The 27,177-nt window shown below is 35.4% G+C and overlaps 1 protein-coding gene across 1 annotated transcript in view; it reads right to left on the reverse strand.

Moving 5' to 3' along the window:
* Positions 1-27,177, reverse strand: part of SLIT2 (slit guidance ligand 2) — a 374,063-nt gene that overhangs the window by 123,476 nt on the left and 223,410 nt on the right. The window contains exons 5-6 of the mRNA XM_065877254.1: positions 16,990-17,061; positions 5,050-5,121 (exon numbers count right to left, since the gene is read on the reverse strand). Of these exons, the coding sequence (XP_065733326.1) occupies positions 5,050-5,121; positions 16,990-17,061 (144 nt within the window). The remainder of the gene's footprint in view (positions 1-5,049; positions 5,122-16,989; positions 17,062-27,177) is intronic.

Here is a 27,177-nt window from a genome sequence, read left to right on the forward strand (position 1 = left end):
GGAAGAACAATATCTATATTTGGTACTTGCATTGGGTAGGAAAGAAGTGACATGCTGTAGCAATATAGTAAAAGCTTAATATATTCTAGCGGTTTTTAGCTGCAGCCACATATCCTGTTCTTTGTTTAATGCTTGTAGTGATCATGGTTTCTTGAAGCTAGGGTCAAGAAGATGGGTGGTCAAGGGAGATACGATGAAAATAAGTATACTTCTCACTTGGTTCAAATGTTTCCTAATTTCCCTCTAACACAAGCGTTGTTAGTTGTATTATTACTACTATTTCTACTACAACTACTACTCATTCATTCATCAAATATGTCCTGAATGGCTCTTATTTTTATGGCAACATGGAATTTCTAAAAATAAGTCAGGCATAAATCTTGTCCTAAAATAGCATACAGCCTAACTGCAGAGATGAATTACACAAATTACAAAAACTTAGAGTTAGTAAGGTTTAGAAGAGAGATATCTTTTTGTCTCCATTTGGAGAAGTCTGATTGTGACAAGACAGTGAGAAAGACAGTTATCCCAGGAATGGGTGAGCAGAGTGTGGAGATGACAAATGATTCCAGTATACAGAAGATACAGTAGGGTGATGACTAAACAGGGCAGTGGCTGAAGAAGGCAGGAAAGATGGATCTTGATACAGGTGGATGATGTTTAATATTCAAGAAGGGTTTGAATTAGAGGTTGCATATTCACTTGCCTACAGAGACCATGCAGGAAACATACATGAGAGAAGCAGCCTGCTTGTAAAGAAATAAAATGGGGAAGAGAGACGGGGAAGAGCAGACCGATCCCTGGGGACAAAGAGGACCTTGGTGATAGTGATGATATTCTCTGTTGTAGCAACTAATATTCAGCTCTGATGGACTGCTGCTCTGCTGTAATGGAAAGCTGCCAAACAATCTGATTTTCTCAAGAGAAACTAAAAATGGAAGTTTTTAGATCAATCTTCCTAATTTTTAAATACTGGCAACTAACTCAAATATTTCAGAGTCCACGGGCCACGTCTGCTTGGGCTAAGCAAGATACATTGAGGCCACTTTAGGCCAGCTAGTGGCTATGGTTATCAATGGTGGGATATGGGGTGTTCAGGGGTAGAGGGATTTACTTAAACTTCTCAGTAAAGTAGGGCATGACAGCTACAGATCTAGAACGTGCACTGACTCTCTTTACTATCCAGTTTAGCAATGTATTGAATGATGTAAGAACTAATGCAAATGATCTGAACTAAGTCGTATAGAAAAAATCCCACTGAATGAAGGATCTATAAAGCACTGAATTGGTCGGCTCATGTTATCTGAAAGCCTCTAGCATTTTCCTGTACTCGAGTGAAATGAGACTTTTTTTCAAGCACCATTAAAACATATCCTGATGTCTGAACTAAAAGGTTTCACTTCTCAAAGGGATTTGCTTTAAATGACCCCTTTTACTACCCTCAAAATTTATGCTGATTTTATATGGCTTAAATCTTCAGAGTATACAGCATACTGAAAAGTGATTTTGGGGACAACTTTTTTTTAAAGCAATTCACACTAGGCAGACATGGGTTAATTTTGAACTATAGTTTTTCCACACAAAAGAGCTATCATTGCATGCCGAAGCCAGTGGCTATCAATTTGAAGACTTTTCTCAAAATGTTAATTTGTTTAACGCAACTAAAAAAATAGATCATCTCATTATTTTTATTCAGTATTGATGCTGGCAAAGCAATATTGATATTAATACCTGGTAACTGAACAATATGTGGAATCAATGAAATTAAGTTATTTTGAAATTAACAATAAATATAATTTTTGATTAGGTATGATGACATGTATGTGTTATGGCCATGATCAATTCCTATTATGAAACAATGTGAAGTTATATGCTGTACTTCTTTATTTGTGAACACTTTTTCCTGCATGGAAGTCTATTTCTATGTTCAACCTCAAGATTTTCTCTATGTAATGAGAATATATTCTGGTACAAAGGACATCCTGGTGTGTAAATAAGAAATGTTAGTCTTGGTAATCATGTAGGCCCTCTTGGACTTAGATCTTGATTTATTCTTTCTTATTCCCTAGTGCAAGCACAGGAGTTGGCAGAAAGTCTGATATTGAATGGATTTGAACCACTATGTTTCAATTCAATTCAATTATGTCCATTCTATAGAAAAGAAAAATAAACCATATAAAACTGGCAACTCAAGCAGTGTATTTCATTTCTGAATCTAGTGTCCAAAGAAAAAGAAAATATTGATCTACATTTAGTTTCCAATGCTATTTTTGAGACATCATCTTCTTATTAAGAAAACAAAGTTAATTCTAAACCCTGTCAATGAGAATTCCACAAAAAGTCAGTTCGTTTTACATGCAAGCGATAAACTGCCTCCTTGCTTTCATCTACCTTGGCTTTTCCTTCTTGAACTTTATTCATTCTCTCCCTTAATATATATTTTAATCTAACAAATTTCCATCAATGGTTCAGTATGATTACCCCCATCTTCTCCCGTTTGGCCTCAGTATATTCATATATTCACACATGATTCACAGAATCAAAATTTTAAAATATCTAAGACATTAGAAATCCAAAATTTAAGGTGATGTGCAAATTAATGCTCTTTCATTATTTCCTCATAATAAAAAGATACATCTTAAAGAGTCATGGATGATAAAAATAAGCAAAACAGGTAAATTTCTTTCTGGAACTCTATATAAAAAATGGTAACTCTATATTAAAAAAGCCCCAGACCAGACATTTGTAATGGGTAAACCTTTGATCTACTTGACAAGAGATTATGGCTTAACAAAGTCAGTCTTTCCAGCGTTCTAGCCAATTTAGCCTTAAATTCTTCATTAATTAATTTCTCTAAAGGCTGCATAAATTATGAGCATTAAAAATTAATATATATTAAAAGAATGTCTGCTTGACTTTATATTTAATATAAAATATTAAAATTATTTTGAAAAAATTCACATTTTCTTGTATTGTGCTAATTTTAATTCTTTTCTTTAGCAAACAAACTCTGTCCATTAGATACTCTTTGAGACCTATCTATTGAGGTCCTCAAAAGAGTTCCCAACATTTTAGATTCTGATTTTAATTCCATGAACCACGAGATGTTTATCACACTTTGGTGTGTTTCATGATAGTGGGTCTTGCAAAAGTCACCTTTTAGATATGTTGCTAACCTGAAAAAATATAGGAGGTGACTGTGTTTTCCGGAACTTCCTGCTTCTAAAAACAATGATACTAGTTTAGAACTAAAAAAGCAAACGAATAGCTATTGTATTTGTGGGTAAAGTGTTTTCAATGTCTAGCACAGAGCTTGACACATAGCAGGAACTTTCTCTCTCTCTCTCTCAATATATATGGAGCACTCAATACCTCCTCAGTATATTAAACATATATTAGTTATTCTATAGCTAATAAGTATTTAAGTTCTTTTACTTAATAATAAAGTACTTTATGGGATTTAATTCACTCAAAACATTTAGCAAATTTTTCATTAAATGTTTGGTATCATTCATATTCTCAGTTAGGTGCACTGACTTAATAACAAATTCTTTGACTTACTCTGCTCTGTTCAACTAAGTAACACTTGTGGTAGTCTCTTCACATATAAAGTTTAGTGACATTGACTATGGTTTCGACGTCAGACCACTATCATGAAATCATAGTTGTATCGCAATTATTCTCACTCTGAAATAGCATTAGTGAGCTTCTTATATTAAAAATGGCTCTGGAACACAATTTTAAAAGTGGCCTTATAACTACAATGTGTACGACAAGCACTTTGATTTTTTTTTTCCTTTAGAATAAGTTAGATTGTTATCAACAGAAATAAAGGTGATCTCTCAAGTGGTTAGAGAACAGTATATACTCTCAGAGCAATTTACCTCAATCAACTCATTCTTACATAATTCTTTAAAAATAATTAATAACTTAGCAGCACATGACACACTGAGAAATTCGATTCATTTACTTGCAAATAAAACCAAAATCATATAGAAAATATTGGAAAAATAAGCCCTCCTAGTTGAAACAATCAACTTTTTTCAGAATTACATTCTGCTCTTCAAACTCAATTTATAAAGCAATGGGATCTTTTTCTCAGGAGGATTTCTGGATAACATTTAACACATGGACTGAAAATTCAAAACCTCTTCACATTTAATTCAGTTTCAGATTTCTGAACAAACTGAGTCAGGGGAGAATTATAGCATAGAAATATATTTTATTGGGGGGAGAAATCTGTAAGTATACTTAAAAAGTTAGAAAGGTGAATCTTTGGGGAAATTTTTCAGAAATGTACAGGTGGCTTAAGCAGCTTTAGTAACTCTAGTTTTCATTAAAATTATTTTTCATTATAATTAACAATGCCATTAAAATTATTTTACAGTGTCAAAGGTCTGTAGAGATTACTCAGTTACCTCTAACCAATTCTGTCAGCCATGTCTGTCCAGCAAAGAAAGACAGAAAATGTCAATTATAATTCAAATCTGTGTGTAGTGCTTTACAAAGTCAGTAGTGAAGACTTTAAAATGGACCCAGTGGGCAGCTTATTGAATTTAGACAGTACATTTCAAAGTAACCTTACAGAGATGGTAAGTTATCTAGTTAAAATGACATTTTAAAATGAGAAAATGTCTTTCCATTGCACAGCAATAAAACATACCAACATATCAGCTATTAAGGTTTATTTTTTGTTTTAATGTTTCCTATGCAACTGATGTTATCTTAATATACAGCAATTCTGGGAATTCTCACAAATCCTGTGTATGAGACTATTTTATCATAAGGAGAAACACTTAAAAGACAATACGTGTGAACATTTGAGTGTCGTTCCTAAATCAGACAATTTTACCTAAGCATATAGATATGCTATGCAAGGTTTTGCACACACACATTTCAACTCTCCTCTGTATTCGCTGTGAGTTATTTAAGGGCTCTCTTTGGGAAACCATTTTGACACAAGGTTTCAAGCTAACAGATAAGCATCCACCTTAGCACTCCCCAGACACAAAGCTCCCGTTAAAAGAGTAAGAAATAAGCGGTACTTACAGCACCTCCAGGTCCCGGAGAGCCCTAAATGCCCCATCTTCAATACAGCTGATCTGGTTGTAATCCAGTTGCCTGTTAAACAGATTAGAAGAATATATGTAAGAGATTGGACACTAGCAGGGTTAGGTGAAAGGGAGTCTCCTGAAGGGTCTCTGAAGCCTTGGCTGCCCTAACTGAAATGCTCTCACAAATACACTCATCTGCTTAAGAATGTCACAAGCCATTCTGGCGTCGGTGCCGTCACTGAAACCTCTTTTTGTTCTGAACTGTGTGTGCAAATAGCAGCCCTTGGAAAGCTCCAGTAAATAATAACTGCACCTTATATTAAATGCCATAGGAATGCAATTTCATTACATCAAGAAAAGCTATCCATTAAGAGCTTTCAGCGTCATCTTGCTGAAACAATTTCATTAAGGTAAAGGACTGTAAATCACTTAATGTCACATGCACCCCCTCAGTGACCTAACAGAATCCATTTATCAGAGACACCCAGCTGCATGTTAATTTCACTATCCTTGGCAAGAAAGAGCAAGAATACTTTTAGGTTTTCTTCTTTTAAAAGCAGTTTTCTTTCAAGAACTCCAAATCAGGAAAGAGAAATGACGTCCCACCTATCTCCTTGCTATTTCCCAACTAGACATACACCTTACAAAGCTACCAGTTGTTTTATATTAAGCTTCACTATATGCAAGCATTGTTATCATTAAATGCGACTTCTTGGCACTGTAAATATTAGACTTTTCAGTTAAGGAACTTCCCAAATTACACCACTCTCCAGAAAACAAGTTTTTTAAAAGTATTAAGAAATTTTTAAAAATTTGCTTTTCTCAAAGCTGCTAATTTCGGCCCAAAACACTATGAAACACATGTAGCAGCAAGATTGTTAAAACACCACACATCTCTACAGTCAAACATTTAAAAGCTGTATCAGCTCATTCTAAATAATACAGAATTCAAATAAATGAATGTTCTCCAGAAGTTTAAGTACTCATTTGCTAAAATTCAAAGATTGAAAAAAATGGCTGCTCCAAACTTATTCGCTTTTTCCTGCCGCTTGTCTGGGGAATTAAAATTTCCTTCTTCATACTAAGAAATTTACTTGGTTGAAATGGACAACTAAGTACTAAATCCCACAGCACTCTCCTTTTTGTTTAACAAATAAGCAGTTTTTATTTAAATCTAGTAGCTTGATGTTTAGCGATATTATTATTCCTGGAAAGAAAAAGTATTTTAATGCTTCACTTGAGATAGAAACAAAACGTTTAATGAAATAGTCAGGTGAGTTGTCAGCTCTGCACGCGTTGGGAAGGGAGGTACATGTACAGGGTAAGACTATGATCCTAATACAAATGAATCTTGTCCTTGTTTCAAGTGCAGAATTCACCAAAAGGGCTGATTCAAATCTGAGGTCGGTTTTTAAGGGAAATGTTGCAATAGCTGTTTCTCTCACAAGACGACTGAATAAAGGTGAAGTGATTTAAACCAGTGACTTTCAGAGGGGCCTTTTCAAAGTCCTTACTTTAGAAGTTATTTACATAGAGAATGTCTCATGAAATATACATCTCATTTTTAAGAAGGTCTCTGGAGGACATAATCATATAAGAGGCTACCTTGATGCCGTGCAAATGGTGCGTACTAAGATGTGCAATATAAAAAACGTGAGCCCTTGAGAAGATACAATTTTATTGCTTGTATAAACTAAGGCTTTCCGCAAACAACAGCTACCACTCATGCTACTGTAACAGCTGAAAGCATTTCTGCTTATTAGGAAGTATGCAGAGGTATAATTTTATTTTCTAAGAAGACTTTTTAAAGACTCATGATGTAATATGGTTGCTGCAGTTCCAAGAAAACACTTAACATTCTTGAGCACTTTTGATTTTTACAGATTAAATTCATTTAACAATTAAGTTAATAGCCGTTTTTTATGTTTAAAGTGCTAAATATATATCTACACTACTATTCTCTAACCTCTTGAACAATTTATCAAAGCCATTTAAATTAGCACAATGGCATGAAGTGTTACCCTTGACACACTACAAAAGAGAAATTGTTTCCAGACAAACTGGCAAAATCTTTTAATGCTATCAAATTTGCCTAATGCAGTCTCCACGTTAATCTGTAAAAGGGTGAGCTGTATGTTTGCCCATATCTTATTATCCTTAGCTGTCAATGTATAAATCAGTGCTGACACAGCTTCTTTTAAATCATGCATACTATACACAAAGGGGAAGCCCTAGTTTGCCAGAAAGCACTCAAGCAAATCTTGTCCTACAAGTACTGAAAGACAGATTACTTTTTGTATACCACTAGAAGTTGGGACGCTGCTGGACACTTTTCTAATTTTACCCCTCTTTAACGTTGCTCATGGTTATATGCTTCTTCTTAACAGAAATCTAAGCCCTTACTGGCACTAAACCATTAAGAATATTCAGCTCTCATAGGACCAAAGTCGTCCCTAAAAGTTTCCTGAATGCCATCATATCCCAGTTCAAATATCTTCTGAGAAGGAAGGTATTTTGTGAAAACATTACTCATTTGAAAGGACAATGAAAATCGAAGTAAATAATATTTTCATCAGTGGGTAGATTTTGTAGTATTCAAAGGTATGTTTATGGAAAGTGTTGTACCCGCATGACTGCTCATGGGAAAAATCTCTCTGCACAAACCTCTATTTGTCTGCATATGGTTCAAGATAAACAGTGTCAAAACTACGCAAAAGTGTAATTTATTTCAGAGTTTCTGGACTAATTTTCTTCACCTTGTTTCCTCTCATGCTACTCACTTCCTTCTCTACCACCTCTCAAACCCTGGGCACTCCTGCTTTCTGTAAACAGGAAAGGATCTGTTCAGCCAAGAGTTTAGTGACATGTTTAGATGTGATTATAAATTGTGCCGTAAAATTGTTCCGAATTAAGGAATTAGTAAGAAGAGAATTTTTTCACTTCTCCAAAAAGTAATGTTACAGCTATTTACCCAGACATAAGGTAAATGTGTTGATCTTTAGATGATAAGAGCACTAGGTGCATCAGAGACGGCTTGAGGATCCTTTCCTGACACAGGAGCTACTTCCCAGGGGGAAGCAAGCTAGTGCTTTTCTTATTTTCCCAGGAGAAAGAACGGTATGAATAGTACCACTGGTGGTTTCTTTCAGACATTTAGCCTACATGTTCTTGCCCAGACTGCTGTGTCTTCTCCTCATTTCCTACCCCCAGCCCTCCTCTCTTGTTTCTGTTCAAATTCCAACCCATCCTCTCTGATCCTCCACTGTCCTAGTTTGTAAGAGTGTGACTTGAAGCAACTGCTTTATCTTTAACTTCATGAAGATAATGTTGTTAAAAAATATATTCTCTTTAAGATTTCTCTCAGCATTAACATTCTATGATTCTCTTTTCAGTGGTTGGTGCTCCTCTTCTGATGCTCTAGAATAACTCTTGACTGCCTATTTTATTTTTTCCTAGCACTGGTAAATTTAGTCTTAGAGAATGCAGTATGTTTTTATTAAGAGAGATCACTCTGTGCCTCACTCACATAAAATTTCGGAAGCTGATCTGATTGTCTTTAGGACTAAAAATAATTTAGCCTAGCTTCAGATTTTGATTAATTCTCAGAATGAGAGACAATATATAATGTTGCTAAGTATAAATTTTACAAAAGAGGTATATTAAATGACAAAAACGGTTGGACATTTGCTTACTTGGCATCCTGAAATATAACTGGAGACACTGCACTCTGTTACTTTTTTTTAACATCTTTATTGGAGTATAATTGCTTTGCAATGTTGTGTTAGTTTCTGCTGTATAACAAAGTGAATCAGCTATCTGTATACATATATCCCCATATCCCCTCCCCATTCTGTTACTTTTAAGTAAGTCTTTTTCAGGATTTCCTGTTGTCATTTTTAAAAATCTAGATACCATACTGTTTGAATTACATACAAAACATACCTTCCTGCATTAACTTTAGTTGGTTTTGTCCTTACTCATAGAAAATTCATATTCCAGTGCAGTGTCCAAGTAATAAAATCTTATTACTAATTTTCTTTTTGTAAAAATTAGAACACCATAAAATATACTTAACTCTGAAACAATAGTGAACATAAAAATTCTTTAATAATTTCTAAGCCAGGCAGAGTTTCTTGATGTCTCAACAAAATTATTATCACTATGCTCCACTTTCCCAGGGTTTTTTAGGTAGGAGAAATAGAAGTTTCGGTCATATTTATCTCACCACTGTAAGATGACAAACTCCAAGAATCTAGTTGACTTAAAACACATCAAAGTGACTACAGTCAATATGAGGGAAAAACAACACTTCACTATTTTATAAGCAACCTGATAAAACATAAATATAATGGGAGAAAAAGAAAAAAAAATGCTGGTAAGGATATGGGCAGGATCTGTTCTATTTCTTTCTTCCCTGTGTGTATAAAATTCAGGTGAATATGAGTGCCTAAATATACAAATCTTATGCTAATAATGATTGTTTAAGAAGCAGTTCAAGATTTAAATTATAATACATAGAGGGAACAAAAAAATTTAAATTAATCCATATAAATGAACATCCTAGAGAGAAGTATCAGCAAACATTATTTACCTTGGCATGAAAGCTCATCTGTTAGCCTGGACATTAATGAAGGAAATAACCAAGGAAATGACTCTTCTTAGGAACCCAAAATAATTTATGTTATTTGAGAATTTAACCCTTTTGCAATCTTTCAAGTAACATTATGTTTTTCTCATAGGAATAAAGAATCTCAGTTTTTATTGGAATAAGCTGTGGTATAAAGTTATATCCATTTGATAATTTATTAGAAGGAAGCTAAAGGTAGTTCTAACAGAGATGGTAATAGACACTGGAGGAAAGACAACTAAGTTGACCTTCACGTTCTGGTAAGTCTAAGTAGACTAATCAAGGGAGGTAGAAATTGAAACTGACAATGATAATTGCTAGCATTTATTGAATGCATAGCAAATGGCAGGGTCTGTAGATATACTCGTCTCATTATTTCTCACAATTACTTGAAAAGGTAGGTATTATCATTATTCTGATTTTATAGATAAGAAAATGAGGCTCACAGAAGTTCAATAAATTATGCAAAATACGTAGTAAATATTTAGTGAAACCTTGATTCAAATTTAAATCTATGTATTGCTGAAGCCCTCACTAGATACACAGGTGGCTAGGAAAAGAGATTCAGGAGCTATTCATTCTGCGAATGGGGGTTTCTGCTGAATTTCTAATGGCCAAGTTTCAAGGAAGAAGCCAGTAGACGAAGAATGTTACAGAATTTCAGAAAGGAAGAGATTACCCTAGGTGAAAATAATTGTGTGAGGAAGAGAAAAAAATCCCCCGATCCCTAAAAGATGGATAGAATCCAGTAAGACAGAAATAAAAGTGGGCATTCCCTATGGAGGAGACTGGTTCAAAGAACACTTGTGAGCAGAGGTTCTACAATGTTCACAGTAAATGTCTGCAAGAGAGGGGCCATTCTGATGTGAGCGAAGAACTTGTGTGCAGATTCGGGGGGAGAGAGGGCTGGGAGCCTGCATGGGTGTCAGAACATTGGGACTAGTCAGAATATCTAAAGAGACTAGATGGCATGCCATTTGATAAAAGTCGCTGTTCTCTCAGGGAAGAGCCTATATTCCTACAGACCCTGCAGAACTTCTGTAGACAATACTCTGCTAAATCCCCAAGGCTTTGCCATAATGCCTATAGCAAAATGTTTTTGTTTTTAATAAGCTGCATGATTTTGAACCAGGTAGTGATGGGATGAAAATGCTTTATGAAAACAAATCTGGCTGCAATGTCACAACTATCTAATGAGAATATAAACTGGAGATCAAAACTCAATTAGCAGGTTATTGTAATTGCTCAGAGGTAGAAAAGAGTGGCTCTCCAGGGTTGGGGAAGTAAGAAACCTAAAGATCTGTTCTGTCTCAAGGACAAAACGCAGCCACAGAAAGATCATGACAATTACTATTTTATACTGATACATATGTGAATTAGATTCCCAACTATTCAATCAAAATGTCTTGTGTTTTTTTTCTTTTTAGTTTTATTGTTTTGGAAAATGTTGATGAAGATATGTTATTTAGACTCATTTTTACATGAGAGAAAGCTATCAGTAATAAAGAGTGCTAAGGCATCCAGGAGAAACAGCAAAATGCGATATTGGAGAGGTTATTGGTAGCAAACTTGACCATAGTTGTTGCGGATTATCACAACTCAGTGTGGTTTTTTAGACTGAGTTTAAACCAGGCAAATTCTAGGACCATGGACAGTTCCCATTTTACTGACTGTGGCAACTGCTGAGTTCCTAATACATTTTACATCTAAGAACCCAAACAACTGCTGGTTGCTGGTTGTGCCCTATGTCCACAGGCAGCATTCTGGATGTTAAGAGACGCCCTGGTCCTTATGCCATAAAACTCAACTTCATTTGCTATTTATCTAAATGAAGAGCCATTGTTACGGGTTTGTTCAGAAGGTTCTACCTCCCACTAAAGGCCTGTATGCGGTATTTAATCTAACGCTAAAGATAGCAAGCCCCTTGAGTGAGAAACCAACCTCCCCTTCAAAGTCTCTTCAGCCTCAGGCTTACTGAAAACACTTTTGGGAGGAGCTAGGGGCACTAAAAGTTACAATTTCAATTTGATATACATGGATTTTATTTTTATGATAATTATGTAAAAAGTATGTAATTAAGTATGACAAGAAGTGTAGTAAACTAAACATGAAAAGTAGCTGATTACGGTAGTCATTCTGTAAATATGACTTAATTTATAGGACAAAGCTAAAGTAAGTCTTGCATTTGAGTGGTTAAATATATAATACACTCTTCTGGTTGTTACATATTTATTCTATATTACGTGAGCAACCTTGTTCCCTTATCATCATGAAGAATGCAGATGATAGAGGAAAAGAAACCAGTAGATTGATATTTTAAAATAGAGAAGTGTGAAAAAATAGCAAAATATATGTCTTTCTTGTGTACCTAGTATAGAACTGTGAATTTTCCTCCTATGGGTTTTAATTGATCCATTAATAAAATAAATTGAAGATGACAGAGTTCCAGAAAAAAATTAAATTTCTAAATAACATAAATAGCTGTGTAGCAACATACAGATTAACCTTCACTTTCCTATTTGCCAAATCTTATCACCAAGAATCAGTGCATCCCAAATTGGGTTATCTGTTTCCTAAAAAGTCGTGGCCATGCATTCTTGTTTCCCAAATGATACCATGACTTATTCAAAGAGAACCAAGCTAAATCATCTTATAACTTAAATTATCTTATAACCCTTGTCTGTAAACTAATGTATGTTATAAAAGAATGAATATAAATATTTTCCTTAACCTATTTGTTAACAACAGGTAGTTTTATTGGAAAAGGAGGGTAAGATTCATAACAGATGAAAATTTAATGGAATTGGTATAATGCAAGCAAATAGAAAAGGAATGTATTTATTAATGAACAGTAAATAGTAAAGTTTGGAACATAGAGTACATTTTGAGGATATACCGCAACATGAAAGAAGAATAAAAACCAGGTATGACGTACTTTAAAAAGTCTACCTAAAATAATTCTTGTTGGAATTTAGTTATTTTAAGTATTCAGGTTCAACTCATTAAAGAAACTAATGTAAGGTATGTTAGAGTTTGCTTTTGTAGTGTGAGTAACTCTTGGCAATCCATTTGATTTTTAAGTTCATATATTTGCACCTCTTTGCTTAAATCCTAAGATAACATGACTAGAAATGATTTCTCATAAAAACAAGAGACTCTTGGAAAAATTTTATATTCATAAAATACCTACTTAGAGAATAATTTTGCAAGTCTCAGCAATAAGGCAAGATTTATTATAATTTGAATATTCTCTTAAATTATTCAATTAAATAGAAATGCCTCATACATACTTGTAAACAAAACTGGCACAATGTAACATGTCTTTGTTCAGAAACTGATCAGGAGGCAGCCAAGGCTTTATTAGTCAGTGTTAAATATATTAAATACATATACAAAGTTTATCAAGGAAAATCATATAAACATTGATTATCATTTTGGTGAGGCATCATTTGGTAATGATATGGTATCAGTACTTGAATTCATACTTGGAGAGTTCAAACACACAGATGTAAATCCTATGTAAAAGTGCTGCCAGTGACTTTTATAAACACTATTATTTAGTTGATATTTTAATACAATCTTGTTATTCTCAGATCTCACTGTGTACAATCCCAGAAAAAAGAAACTGGTTTAAGTAGCAGGTAGAGAAAATTGGGTAACAAAATAAAATATAAAGTGTTTTAATCCAGTTTGGAAATTAATAGGGGTAAGCAAAAAAGTTATGGGAAGTTCTCCCTGGAGATGTTTAACAGCAAGATAAATGTCCAGCTGTCTAGAATAGTTTTACTGTGGCTTGCCTGGAGGAAGAGGAATAAAATCTGCTAATTTGCAAAATTTCCACAGCATCAATTTCATATTGTCAGGATACTGCCTTAAGCATATTTAGCCAACCACAAGATTAAAGCAAGTGCTTCCAGTGAAAATCTTCTGATAACTGGAATTTGTTCTGAATAAGGCCTGAATATGTGGTAAATCCAATAAACTCGGTACAGTGCACTAGACTAGTCTTTTAGACAGCGCTATACAAAATATCGGCTTGATGCAACTAAAGCACGTATTCCTTCTGTGCAGCCTTACTTCTCTTTTACTCCCTGAATGACTCGAAACACTAGCCATTATGGCACCATGCAGGGTTGTCCAAACTGTAAACGTACACACTGGAATAATAAATAAGACAAAGCACTATGCCTCTCCTTCCCACACTGAATGTTAATAATATTAATAATGTCAATATTTATGGACTTTTACTGAGTCATTACTTGATGACATACAGTACCATTCTAACAGTAATACAAATTAAAATTTACTCTCAGTTCTAACATATTTTACAAAATATCCTTCTTAATTTTTAATGATAAAACTAAACTTCACACAAAGTCCCATGAAATTGAAATGTTTTTGAATAATGTAGTTTGAACTATTTTTTAATTATAGCAAAATGCTTTTTAAACGTGAAAGTTTAGAAAATTGTAACTATGATCTTATTTAATTAAATAAACCTGTAAATGCATTGTGGTGTTTCAATGTTCTCATGGTCTTTCTCACTGTTACATGGAAGGCATTGAGAGTAGCAGGAATAAATTGTTCTTTTGATCATCACATCATCATTTAGCACTCACATAGTTTCTTAAGCCCCCTTTCCTCCATAAGAACAGAAACCTCCAAAGTTAAAATCATTTGGATGCCACTCTACTTGGCTTCCTCCATATGCAGATTGCTATGCTTCTTACCACTGCTGCTATTCCGAATTAGTATTCGTTCGCCTTGAAACGAAGGTAATATTCCTTACATCATACACACGCGCGCGCACACACACACACACACACACACACACAATACACACACACACACATTCCACTGCACTTTAATTTTAATCCTCCAAACCAATCGAAACCCAGAAATCAGGCCTTGCGTAGGTCTTAATAAATTCTTACTTTCTCAGTCTGCTTTTACCGGCCACTACTCACCAGTATACAGTATGAGCCAACCTCCTTGAAGATTCCTTTATATTTTCTTTCAGTAACTCTTTTCTAAAGTATTCCCTGATAACTTCAAGCAATATCAATACTTTTATCTCTTTCTTTCCTCAGTACTTGTTGCATTTAATTTGTTTATAAATCAGAGTCTTGTGTATATTCATTTAGTACTTTCTGATAGATTTTTTTCCCCATTATTGCAGCTCCATGTCTAATTGACCCACGAGAGACATGGGTCTATCTGATTGATTACTAATATTGCAAATTAGTTTATGCTCTCCTTTCTTCTCTCCTTAGTATAAATTTTTCAGTGCTAAATTCTAGCAGTTGCTGAATGAATACTGTACTATATTTTGTAGCATATTACTGTTTTAAGGTTTTTCACATATGGTTTTTCTCTAATAACCACAGCAAATGTAAGAAATTATTATACTGATTTCATAAAAGTAAAAATTAAGGCTCAATGAAGTTTACTGATTTGTTACGTTTACAAAACAAAAAAATGGCAAGAGATTCTGAGACAGTCCTAAACTCATCTCACAGTATACATAATAACTGCCTTTAAAATGGTAGAGAGGGGGGATGATGTCGTGGGGAGAAATATTCCAAAAATCCTGCTAAATCAATATTGCTTTCTTCAAAGTATAAGGGCTAGCATTTTACTTTTCTTTTTATCTCTAAACTTTTAAAATCACATTTTTAAAGAATAAATGAAGAGGAATTAAGGAAGAATCCCACCATGACCGGTATCTCACTCCCAAATGCATCCTTAAATATGGGAGAAGGATTACTTAATAGACTTGGATTCCCTAAATATCTTTGCTAAGATTAAAAGCCACCTGTTTTAAGGCTTTAGAAAAAATACTATTGTAAGATTGCAAGTGGCATTCTCAAAGGGTGGTCAACTTTGGCCATTACTGTCCTTTTACAGAGACATATAGGCAACTCGGGTAGGTGCTACATTGGGATCTTTATGTTGTTCTGATCAGACGTAATATACAGAAGGCAGTTCTGAACACCCTACATCTCTGAATCTATCTGAAGGCTTCCCTAAGTCTTCATTAGAGATTAAAAACAAAGCAAATAAAATCTCTTTAACATGTAAACGCTCATAAAAACCTAGGGCCAGGATTTTGACGGCTCTACACATTTATACCTAGAAGTCTATATTTTTCTGTCTTTACCTATACACTTAAAAAAAGTACAAATTAAAGTACAAATTTTAAAGAAGTACAAATTAAAAAAAAATTTACATTGAGGAGAGGATGTAGAGGCCATAAATTGTAGCTTTATAAACAGTCCTCTTTGACGAAGGAAAACATCTGTCTCACTTTCACTACTGGAGAAATATTGTTGGATCCCACCATGGAGAATTCGGAATATAAGTTAATTCTTAAAGCGCCTGCCCTGTTTATTACTAGCTAAGAAATACTGAATTCCTGATAGTTAATCTCAGCACACAGGGGCCTTTTCCCTCCACAATCCAAACTAATGGAAAAGCTACAGAAAATGTTTTACATTTTAGATTCACGGTGAGTCAAAAACCATCATTTTAAAAGGCTAACAAGGTATTTTTAAATTTATTAAGATATATATCAATGATATTAGGATTGCCACTGTGATCTTAAACCTGGTATGTAAAGAGCTATCCACACTTACAAAAAAACACATCTACATAAGACACTAGATTAAAGATTTATCAAGGGATAATACAGAAACATAGTTTTTCTTTCTTTTTTTTTTTTGCTTTTTAAAGAAGGCTATACATATATTCTTTCATAAAGATATAAGAGGGAAAAGATGCAAGAAAAGTATTCACACAAAGGGAAAGATAATTTTCTCATTCTCACACTGTTGGCATTTAATGAAAATGGTGATCTAAAAGCTATTTTAAAAAGCTGTAGCTCTAGGCCACAGTTATCTCTAACAAGAAAATATTATCTACTCTTTCCAGAAAAAAAATATTCTGCATTTCCAATAAACACCGATAACAAGTGAAAAAGGAGCTATTGAAATTAGCTCACAGTAAGGGGAAGAAAATACATTGTAAATACCTTATAATCAAATAATTTCTTTAGATTTCACAAGATTAATCACAAGGTTTGAAGAATGAATTTGATAACAACTTCAGTTTCAAGACATCTTCTAAACGAGAATCTCTTCAGATAGCTTGTGAAAACAATTTAAAACTTATTGTTACAAGCTCTCCTAAGGAAGCATAAAGATGTATATAGGCTTTCACCATTTTTTTCTGACACTTTATTTAATATAAATTAAACTTGGAAAATGGGTAATTAAAAGAAAAACAGTATCAATTAGGAAAAATACTTACAGATTTTTAATATCAACTGCCCCACGGAAAGCTTTCCTTGGAACTGCCTGAATTTGGTTTTCACTGAGGTCACTAAAAATAACAAAAAAAGAAAAAAGATCAAGTTATAAATGTTATTTATGAATTATTTTAATCAATGTGTTTGAAAAGTGATAGGACACTTCCAAAAAAAAAAAAGAAAGCTAAAATAATACTAAAGGAGCATAATTAAATCCATAGCATTAGATGCAATTTCTAATACAAATATTTTATATATCTAATATAAATTAAAAAGTTGGACTAAATGGTTTCTTGAAGTAAGTTTTCAGATATTTAATTTCATAATAAATTATTAAATATGGTTCTCTTAAATTTAAGAGTTGATTCACTTCTGTGTAATAAAATGTATTTTTTAAAACAAATAGTAAATTGTTCATAACTCAATTTCAAGGGGTTCTAAAGTTTTAGTACTTCATATTTCTCCAATATCACTAACATAACTTAAGACGTATATAGGAAAGCAGTCCCTTTTAACATCCTAGAGAAGACTGGGCAAAAACTGATAAAACCTGGGCAGTGTGATTAAGTTTTCATAGCACTTTAAGTAATCTTGAAAATGGAACACGGCAGTACTGGCCCAACAATAAAACCCACAGTTCTTGCATGAAATATTAGCAGCAGGTTGATTTAGAACCTTCTTTAAATAATTCTATTATAACCATAAACACAGACTGTCTATATTTGCATTTTAATTTAATCGAGAAATACATTTTAATCAAGGGAAAAAAAGCACTCTTTGAGTTGAAATGAGAGTTTGTAAAAATCACTCATCTCGTGAAATGGATCATTATTTTTCCTTCAGAGTTCAGATGCAATTCTATAAGCTCACATAGTATTACTAGCTTTAACAAGTAGGATATAAATACACATGCAAGAAATGTCACTGAAAAGAGGAAATTTTAAATAACACTACCACATAGCAGAAAGCTGAAATATCAAATAAAGTATTAAAGTAACAATGAAGGTACTAAAATTATCTTTAAATTCAAGATAACTGACGCTCACAAAGAAAGATGAAGCTACTGACCACGGGTACATGCCTGCCAAAACGGAGTCATTTTCCAATTTTGTGGAGGCATATTGGACGAATTCACCAGCATTCTCTCCCCCAATGCTTCTTATGACCAGAGCTGGTTGCTCACACACTTCTCGCCACACAATAGAGATAACTGGCAGATACAGAGATTTACTGTGTGGTTTTCACCTCATTAGCACTAAGTTTTAAACAAGTGAGGTTTGCATTTATATCTCAATATCTGCAATGTTCAAATAAAAAGAAGTTTGCTAAGCAATTTGTAGAGAAATAATGTTAGTCTAAAGAGTAAAGGTCTTTAGCAAAAAAGCAAAGAAAAACACATACATATTTTATTCCAAACAGTAAGTTTGTAATATGTGCTTACGTAGGAGTTAAGGCAGCCATTCATGTCCTAAGTGAACTGTTATCAATAGCTTCAGTATATCCTTAAGAGTAATAAAACTTCATTTCCTTAAAAATTGCTTATTTCTCCAGCTTGTCGTTGATCTCAGACTGACTTCCCTCCTTTGTTTAATTACATGGAGTTAAGAAATGTTTAATAGCATATATTTAAAAGCCTAATGTCAGAAACAGTGCTCAAAGGAGGCTACTGAGCTAGGAGAAGATACTGGAGAAAGAAAATTCAGGAAGTAATAAGAAATGAGGAGGGAAAAAACTGAATTCAAGCAAATTTAATTCTGGAGCACTCCGTGAAAACAGATAGTGTTTTAATTGTTGTGCCCCTGTCAGTTCAATGTTTTCTCACCACTTATTTTTTTTTCCCACTTCTCCTAGAACAAAGACTGCTTTAGAGACTGTGTAAGTGAATAAAAATGGCAGAGATGTTGGCTTCAGACCTTGCCTGCTTCCCAGGCTCTGCAGTCTTCCCCTCCCACCAGCTGGGGCCATTTCATGCGCCACCTCGGGCACAGCTTTCCTAGGGTCATGGTCTCAAAGAGGGTGAGGGTGTGGTGGGAGGCTAGTCAGGAGGATGACTTCAGGCGGCTCATAGAGACATGGCTGAAGAGCACTGAAACACAGGCAGAACACCATTCCTTCTGAATGTGATTTTAGTCCTTTTGACTGCCTCAGGCAGAAGTCTAGGGCATTAGAAGGGTTTTATTCTGCTAACACCTACCATCTTATCTTTCATAGAAGGGTGAGGGACAGTCAGGCTCAGAGCCTCCCTACGGTCAGTGGCTTACGTGTCTCTGCTCCCCTGAGTAGACTATTCTATGAGGTCTCTGCTCTTGTGCTCCGCTTACTCTGGTAGCCAAATTCAGTTGTGGATCTCAGGTCCCTTCAGTTAAGTGGGCAATAATATTCACCCATGACAGGAGGAAGAAACTTAACAAGTTTTCAGTACCTGCTATGTGCAATACTTAAATTTTTAGAGATAGTATAATATCAAATTTATGTTTTTTAACCCACATGGCCATCTTGTGAAGTAGATATTATTATTATCATTATTATTACTATTTGTTATGATTAAAGAAACCAAGCTTCAATGATATCAGGTGCTAAACAATGACAGAAAGTGTTGAAGTGTCAAAAGATGTAGAGGAAATCCAGATAAATATTGAGTCAGGATGTGGGGATTTCTAAAGATGACACTGAGGGCTACTTAATCCATCTCAATATGTCCTTCCTGTGGCCTAAAACTTATGAGGTTTTTTCTTAACTCATCCTAGCCTCTGACTTATGTCATTCGCATTTTTGTGTGAAATACATAGCACGAGCAAGAGTATGGAGGTAGAAAAATAGAACTTCTATGGGGGTAGATTTTGGTCTGGTTTGCTTAGAAGGTATAACATGCAGTGCAGTAATAGGAGATCAGGTTGGAAGGAAAAGTGAGGGGTGTGAGGAGTAGACATTCTGATACTGATTGAAGAGTGAGTTCTTATTTCAGCAGACAGTGGTAGCGAGGGAAGAGTGATGTATGGGAGCAGGACAGATACTCTTCCTTAGATTAAACTGGCAGTAGAATTTAGGAAATACCAGGGGTCAAAGACTCAAATCTGGATAACCAGATACAAGATTTTTATGATAGTTAGGGAAAAAGTAATGAGAATTATGAAGCAACATAATAACCATCAATACATTGCTTGTTTACCCTGGCCTTGTTAATGGATGTGCTCCCACCCTTTAGACAGAAAAGGTACAAGAGATTAAGAGTGGTATCAGGGATGCATGAAGAACCAAAACTTAGAAGTGAATTGTATGCGGATATGGATTAGGCAAAGAAGAGAGAGAAGATAGAAGTCATTTTGAACTTTGATAGAGGAACCATTAACAAAATTGGGAAATCAAAATTTACAGTGTCTATTATGAGATTGGTTGTGGAAATTTTTCAGTCTCGTTGGAGAGGTGATTTATATCTCACAGTTGGATGATAACAAAGGTAGTATAGAATAAGTAAAGCATGTGTGGAATCTTAGAAAAGTGATCCAAGAGATCAGAGAAGTAACAGTCATTGGAGGCTTGGTTGATTCAGGCCACTTTCAAAATAGAAAGGGAATTTTTTGAAATTTGATGAAAATTACTGAGCTCAATATTTCTCATCTTCCAGTGTTGGTATGGGTGAGTAGGAGAAACCCAGGGAGAGAGGAGGTATGCCAGAGGAATTAAGAGCATAGGCTGCAGACTGAGACGTGAAGTAGGTATTATTATTATCATTATTATTACTGTTTGTTACTATTAAAGAAACCAAGCTTCAGCGATATCAGGTATCAGTGCTAAACATTTATTAACCATGTGACCTTGCGAAAATTGCTTACATTTTCTGTATGTCAGTTTCTTCATCTGTAAAATGAAACAATAACAGTGTCTATATCACAGGACTGTTAAGTGGATTCAATGAAATACTCTTTAAAGTGCTCACAAAGTGACTGGCGCACAGTAACTACTGTAGAGGCAATGGTTACATACATATTACAATTATGCTACTAGGAGAATTTGCTCTGTGCCCCTAAGTGTATCTGCTCTGTTCCTTGAAGACCATTGTAGGCAATGTGATACATTACTGATGGGAGTGCATTGTTTTGTGAACTATGTGTATGAGAAAAATGAGTCAGGACTACTGAGCTAGCAGGATAGTGCTGCCAAGGGAAGAGTCTGTAATTATATCACTAGGCAATAGAGTGTAAAAATGTGCTTCCGAGTAGGAAAATGGCTTGATTGGAGTTGATTTTTAGGAAGATTGATCTGGAAATTGAAATTCGGAGCAGGCAAGGACAATGGGCAGAGAGTGGCACTGGGCAGTAGTGTGGAGAAATGGTGGGTCTCCAGTGAACTAGGCAATTCTTTTTGGAGAGCATTAAATAATAAAGTTGAGAGTTGGAGTTAGGTCCAAATATAAGGTCTTTGATGCAAGTTAAGGTGCTTGTCATCTTGGGGAGAGTTTGGAACCGCTCAACTTTTCTGAGGAATGGAATAGCAAAATGCAAAAAGCATTTGGGGAAAACAAGTGTGATAATTGGGGAGCTGGGATGGAAGACAAGGAGACTAAATTAGCTTTGTAAACTTTTGGACACAAGTAAATGGAAAGATATTACATGCTTATGGACTAGAAGAACTAATAACGTTAAAACGTTCAAAGTCATCTACAGATTCAGTGCAATCCTTATCAAAATTCCAATGGCATTTTTCACAGAAATAAACAAGCAACCCTAAAATGTATTTGGTCCCACAAAAGAACCTGAAGAGCCAAAGCAACCTTAAGAAAGAATAACAAAGCTGGTGGTATCACATTTCTTGATTTCAAGCCATGCTACAAAGTATAGTAATAAAAACAGCATGGTATTGGCAGAAAAACAGAGAGATCAATGGAATAGAGTTGAGAGCCCAGAAATAAATCCACACATATATGGAAATTAATTTATGACAAAGGAGTGAAGAATGTACAATGGAGAAAGACAGTCTCTTCAGTAAATGGTTTTGGAAAAACTGGACTTCCACATGCGAAAGAATGGAACTGGACCACTGTATAACATCATACATAGACACTCAAATTGAATTAAAGACTTCGACATAAGACCTGAACCATAAAACTCCTAGAAGAATATGTAGGCGGTAAGCACCTTGACACTGGTCTTAGCAATGACTGTTTTATACCTGTTACCAAAAGCAAAGGCAACAAAAGCAAAATTAAACAAGTGGGACTATCTCAAACTAAAAGCTCCTGCATAGCAAAGAAAACCATCAAAAAATGAAAAGGCAGCCTATAGAACCAAAAAAATATTTGCAAAATATTTATCTGATAAGGGATTAATATCTATAATGTGCAAAGAACTCATGCAACTAAACATCAAAATTCAAACAACCCAATTAAATGGGCAGAGGATTTGAATAGATGTTTTCCAAAGAATACATATAGATGCATGAAAAGATTCTCAACATCACTAATCATTAGAAAAATGCAAATCAAAACCACAATGGGATATCACCTCACACCTGTCAGAATGGCCATCATCAAAGAGACAACACATAACAAGTGTTGGCAAGGATGTGGAGAAAAGGGAATACTTTTGCACTGTTGATGGGAATGTAAAATGGTGCAACCACTATGGAAAACAGTATAGCAGGTCTTCAAAAGATTAAAAATGGAACTACCATACGATCCAGCAATCCTATCCTGAGTATATATGCAGAGAAACAAAATCACTCTCTTATAAGAATATCTGCACCCCTATGCAGCAGTCTTTACAATAGCCAAGACATAGAAACAACCTAAGTCTCCATCAGTGCACAATGGAATATTATTCAGTCACGATAAAGAAGGAAATCCTGCTATTTGCCACAACATGGATAGACCCTGAGGGCACATGCTAAGTGCAGTAAGTCAAGCACAGAAAGACAAATACTGCATGATCTCTCTTACATGTGGTATCAAATAAAAGTGGAACTCATAGAAAGAGAGAACAGATTGGTGGTTGCCGGAGAAGGAAGGTGGAGGATGGGAGAAATGGGTGAAGGTGGTCAAAAAGTACAAACTTCCAGTTGTAAGATTAATATGTTCTGGGGATGTAATGTACAGCAAGGTGACCGTACTTAACAATAATGCATTGTATATTTGAAGATGCTAAGATGGTAAATCTGAATAGTTCTTATCACAAAAGAACTTCTAACTATGTGAGGTAATGAATGTTAACAAAACTTATTGCAGTGATCATTTTGTAGTATAGCAAATATAATGTTATATGTCAATCAACCTGGAAAAATACAAACAAAAAAGTTACTGCAAATGCTCAGGCATAATTTGGAATTTTCCATATGAATTAAAATATTGAACATCTTAAATCTGAAAGCCTGGTTTATTCATTTTCTGAAATGACAAGGAAGTGAGAAGAGCTGGAAAGACTGTCTCATTCTGAAGCTAATCTTGATATGAATGGTATGAACGAGGGTGAATATAAGTGGTTTCAAACAGGAAAGGTTCTACGTTCTTGGTATTTGCACAACTGGAAAGATATAGGCCTCCCAGAGCTAGGCCTGAGAAGTGGCCCTAGTGGTCATCACCCTGGAGTTTCCCATTTTAGATCCTCCTCCTTCTACTACATACAACCCATTCACAAAACCACTTCAGCAGTGTCTTCAACCAAGCCTCTTCCTCCCATTCTCTATTGCCATGGTCCCTGTTAGAATATCATCACCATTTCACACATGACTGAGATTCCAAACCGATATATTTGCCTCAACTTATGATCCCTTCCAAGGCATCCGCCACATTGGCACCACAGTTATATTTCCAAAATTGACATCATGTCAAATAACCGCCTCCTGAATTCTTCTCCATCTCAGTTAAGAGGACACCATTCTTACAGTTGTTCAGACCAAAAACTCTGGAGTCCTCATTGACATCTCATATTCTTCCACACCCAACATCCAACCCACCAGCAAATTCCCCTGATTCTTCAAAATATATTCAGAATTTGATTTACCTACACCTCTGCTCCCCTGACAAAGCCACCATCCCCCCTTCTGTGGATTGTCTTAATAACTTCCCAACTCTCTCTCTGCTCCTCCCTTTGCCTTCCTATAACCATATCTTGCCACAACTCCGATCAAAATTCTTCATTGGACTTATAAATTCTACCAAATGTAAAATAGACAGCTAGTGGGAAGCATCCGCATAGCACAGGGAGATTAGCTCGGTGCTTTGTGATGACCTCGAGGGGAGGGATAGGGAGGGTGGGAGGCAGACACAAGAGGGAGGAGATATGGGAACATATGTATATGTATAGCTGATTCACTTTGTAATACAGCAGAAACTAACACACCACTGTAAAGCAATTATACTCCAATAAAGATGTTAAAAAAAATTCTTCGCTGATGTCGCATATCATAAGGAGGGAAAAACTCAAAGCATTACAAGGTCTACAAGTCCCCCAAATCAACTGATTGACACCTTTGACCTCATCTCTTTCTCTGCCCCACCTCGCACACTCTTCTCCAGTCACACTGGTTTTCTTGGCATTTCTTGAAACCTTCAGATTGTGTCTCACTTGTGGGCCTTCTTTGATACTTTCTGTGCTTCTATTTCCACCTCAGATACTTTCTGTGCCTTCTATTTCATTCATTAATTATATTCTCTTAATTCACCTTTTATAAAATCATTCTTCCAAATCTTCAGATTATCCACATTTTATTTTGTCTTAAGCACCTAGTTCCTATCGCCATGAAATGCAGGGTTAAATATTGTTCAAGACACAGAGCAAATAGTACCTCCTTCGGCATGGTTCTTCTCCAATCCCCCAGCTGAGCCACGTGCTAAGATCTCTGTAACCTATTAGTAGCTATGTTATGCTGTGCAAGTCACCTACCCTCTTTCTCCATTTGTTCATCTGTAAAATAGCTAAGATAAATGGCTCTTAGGGCCATTTTGCCTGGTCCAAACAACAATATTATTCGTAATGTAAATTAATATTCAAATAACTAAATATCAATAAAATTATTACATAATTACAAATTAATTATAAAACGTTCTTATTGATTATTGGGAAGTCAGTTATTCCTATCTTCTGTGCTCTTAAGGTGACCTGCACACATATTTACTGTAACACTCCAAAATTTTTAGTTGAATTCTTTTCTTAGATAACTGTCTCTCCTGTTAGACAATATGATAAATGAAGTTAGAGATTTTAGTTTATCTTGCTTGTATAGAATTCCTGGCATATGAAAGGCCTTTAATAAGCAAAGTTTTATGGAAAGGAGGCAGGGAAAGAAAAATAAATTCTGAAGAAAACTCTTACAAAACATGACAACACGCTGGATGAGTGTGAATAAGGAAGAGAGGCGATAAGTATAAGCCTGTGGTTGGAGCCCTGATAAGCAGCAAAACCTAGTATGATAGACAATGAGGCAACACAGGAGCGGTAAGTGTCACTGTTTCACAAAACCTTGGAGGTATTAAACTAGAGCTCAATAAAGAGATTAGAGGGAAAAATACAGACTAATGAGTCTTTGTACCATAGTGAGAATCGAGTTATGCACGGTACATATAAATCTCCTTTCAGATGATAGGCATTGATGAATTTCACATTTGCAGGTTAGTGTCCCCAAGAAACAAGATTTAGTGTACTCAAGATTTCAATCTCTGAAGGTGGGAAAGTCAGCTGTGTTCTTTTCTCTCTCTCACTTCTATTCTCTCATTCATGCATTCAAAAGCATTTATTAACAGCATAAAATCTGATGTAATCATTGCTTTGTGATAATTCTGTTTCTTTTATGATACATTTTTAACCAACAACTTGACCGCCGATTCTTCATAAATAGGGCTGTCTCTTCTACACATATCCTGTCTCTTCCACATCTTAAATATAATCTTATGTAGAGCAGTTTTCTTTTTAAATCATTCTTTGTCAGATGTATGAATGGTCTCTTCTTTAGGAATTGTCAGTGCTGTTCGTCCACTGAAAACTGGTTTGTCACTCAGGACCTCAGCAACTTCTCATACTCAGCAACCAAAACTTTACTGAACATAGTAGTAATAATACACATCTATTTTTCTCCTAATCTCTAATATGTGTTGATAACAGTGCTTTCTTGCACTTAATAAAAAGTTTTAATCGAAGTTTTTACACAACTTACGACACTTGTAAGACCCCATAGATACTTAAATGTAAAAATGTGTCCATTTTAGAATTTATGAAATAAGATAATACTCAAAACTACCTTGTATTGGGCAATTAACTATCAGGCGATACACTTGGATTTATTTGTTTCTATAACCATATCAGAATGTACTCTTCTATTCCCATTTGGAGGCAAGGAACTGGCATTTACAGAGGTTTCATAATTTAGCTGCAGTCATACAGCTAGTAAGCAGTGGAGGAGGGATTTGAACTTGGCTCTGTTGTTCTCCAAACCTCATACGCTTGACCACTGCTGCCCTGCCTCACACAGGAAGTGGCTTCTGTAGAGGTCTGGCTCTCTGGTCTTGTAGTTCGATGACCCAGGAGCTGTGGTTTTAAAGTGCGGTTCTAGGATCAGCCATAAGAGTCCTCTGGGGAGGCCATTTAAAAAACAGACCTCTGGGGCTTCCCTGGTGCCGCAGTGGTTGGGAGTCCGCCTGCCGATGCAGGGGACACGGGTTCGTGCCCTGGTCCGGGAGGATCCCGCATGCCGCGGAGCGGCTGGGCCCGTGAGCCATGGCCGCTGAGCCTGCGCGTCTGGAGCCTGTGCTCTGCAATGGGAGAGGCCACAACAGTGAGAGGCCCGCGTACCGCAAAAACAGACCTCTGAGTTCCATCAGAGATGCCAGGCAGAATCTCTCGGGGAGGTCCAGGATACCTGTGTTTTTAACAAGTCTGCTAGGGAACTGTTATTCCCATTGTCTTTGAACCCCACATTAGTAGCCCATTGGTACATCTCCAATAAATGGTATCTTCTAGCTTTTGTTCGGTTTATAAGCCTGGCATTCATTTACATGCATCCAGTTGGAAGTTGTGAATGCCAATAGGAAATAAAAAATGGGAAGCACCAAAAAAAGAATATATACAGTTCTCTGACCAAAGAAAAAGGCTGGATAAGAGGCCAATTTTTTGCATTGTGGTGAAATATACATAGCATAACATTTACCACTTTATGTTTATAGTTCATTGGCATTAAGTACATTCACACATGTTGTATAACCA

This window comes from Phocoena phocoena, chromosome 5 (assembly GCF_963924675.1).
Source record: "Phocoena phocoena chromosome 5, mPhoPho1.1, whole genome shotgun sequence".
NCBI classification, from domain to species: domain Eukaryota; kingdom Metazoa; phylum Chordata; class Mammalia; order Artiodactyla; family Phocoenidae; genus Phocoena; species Phocoena phocoena.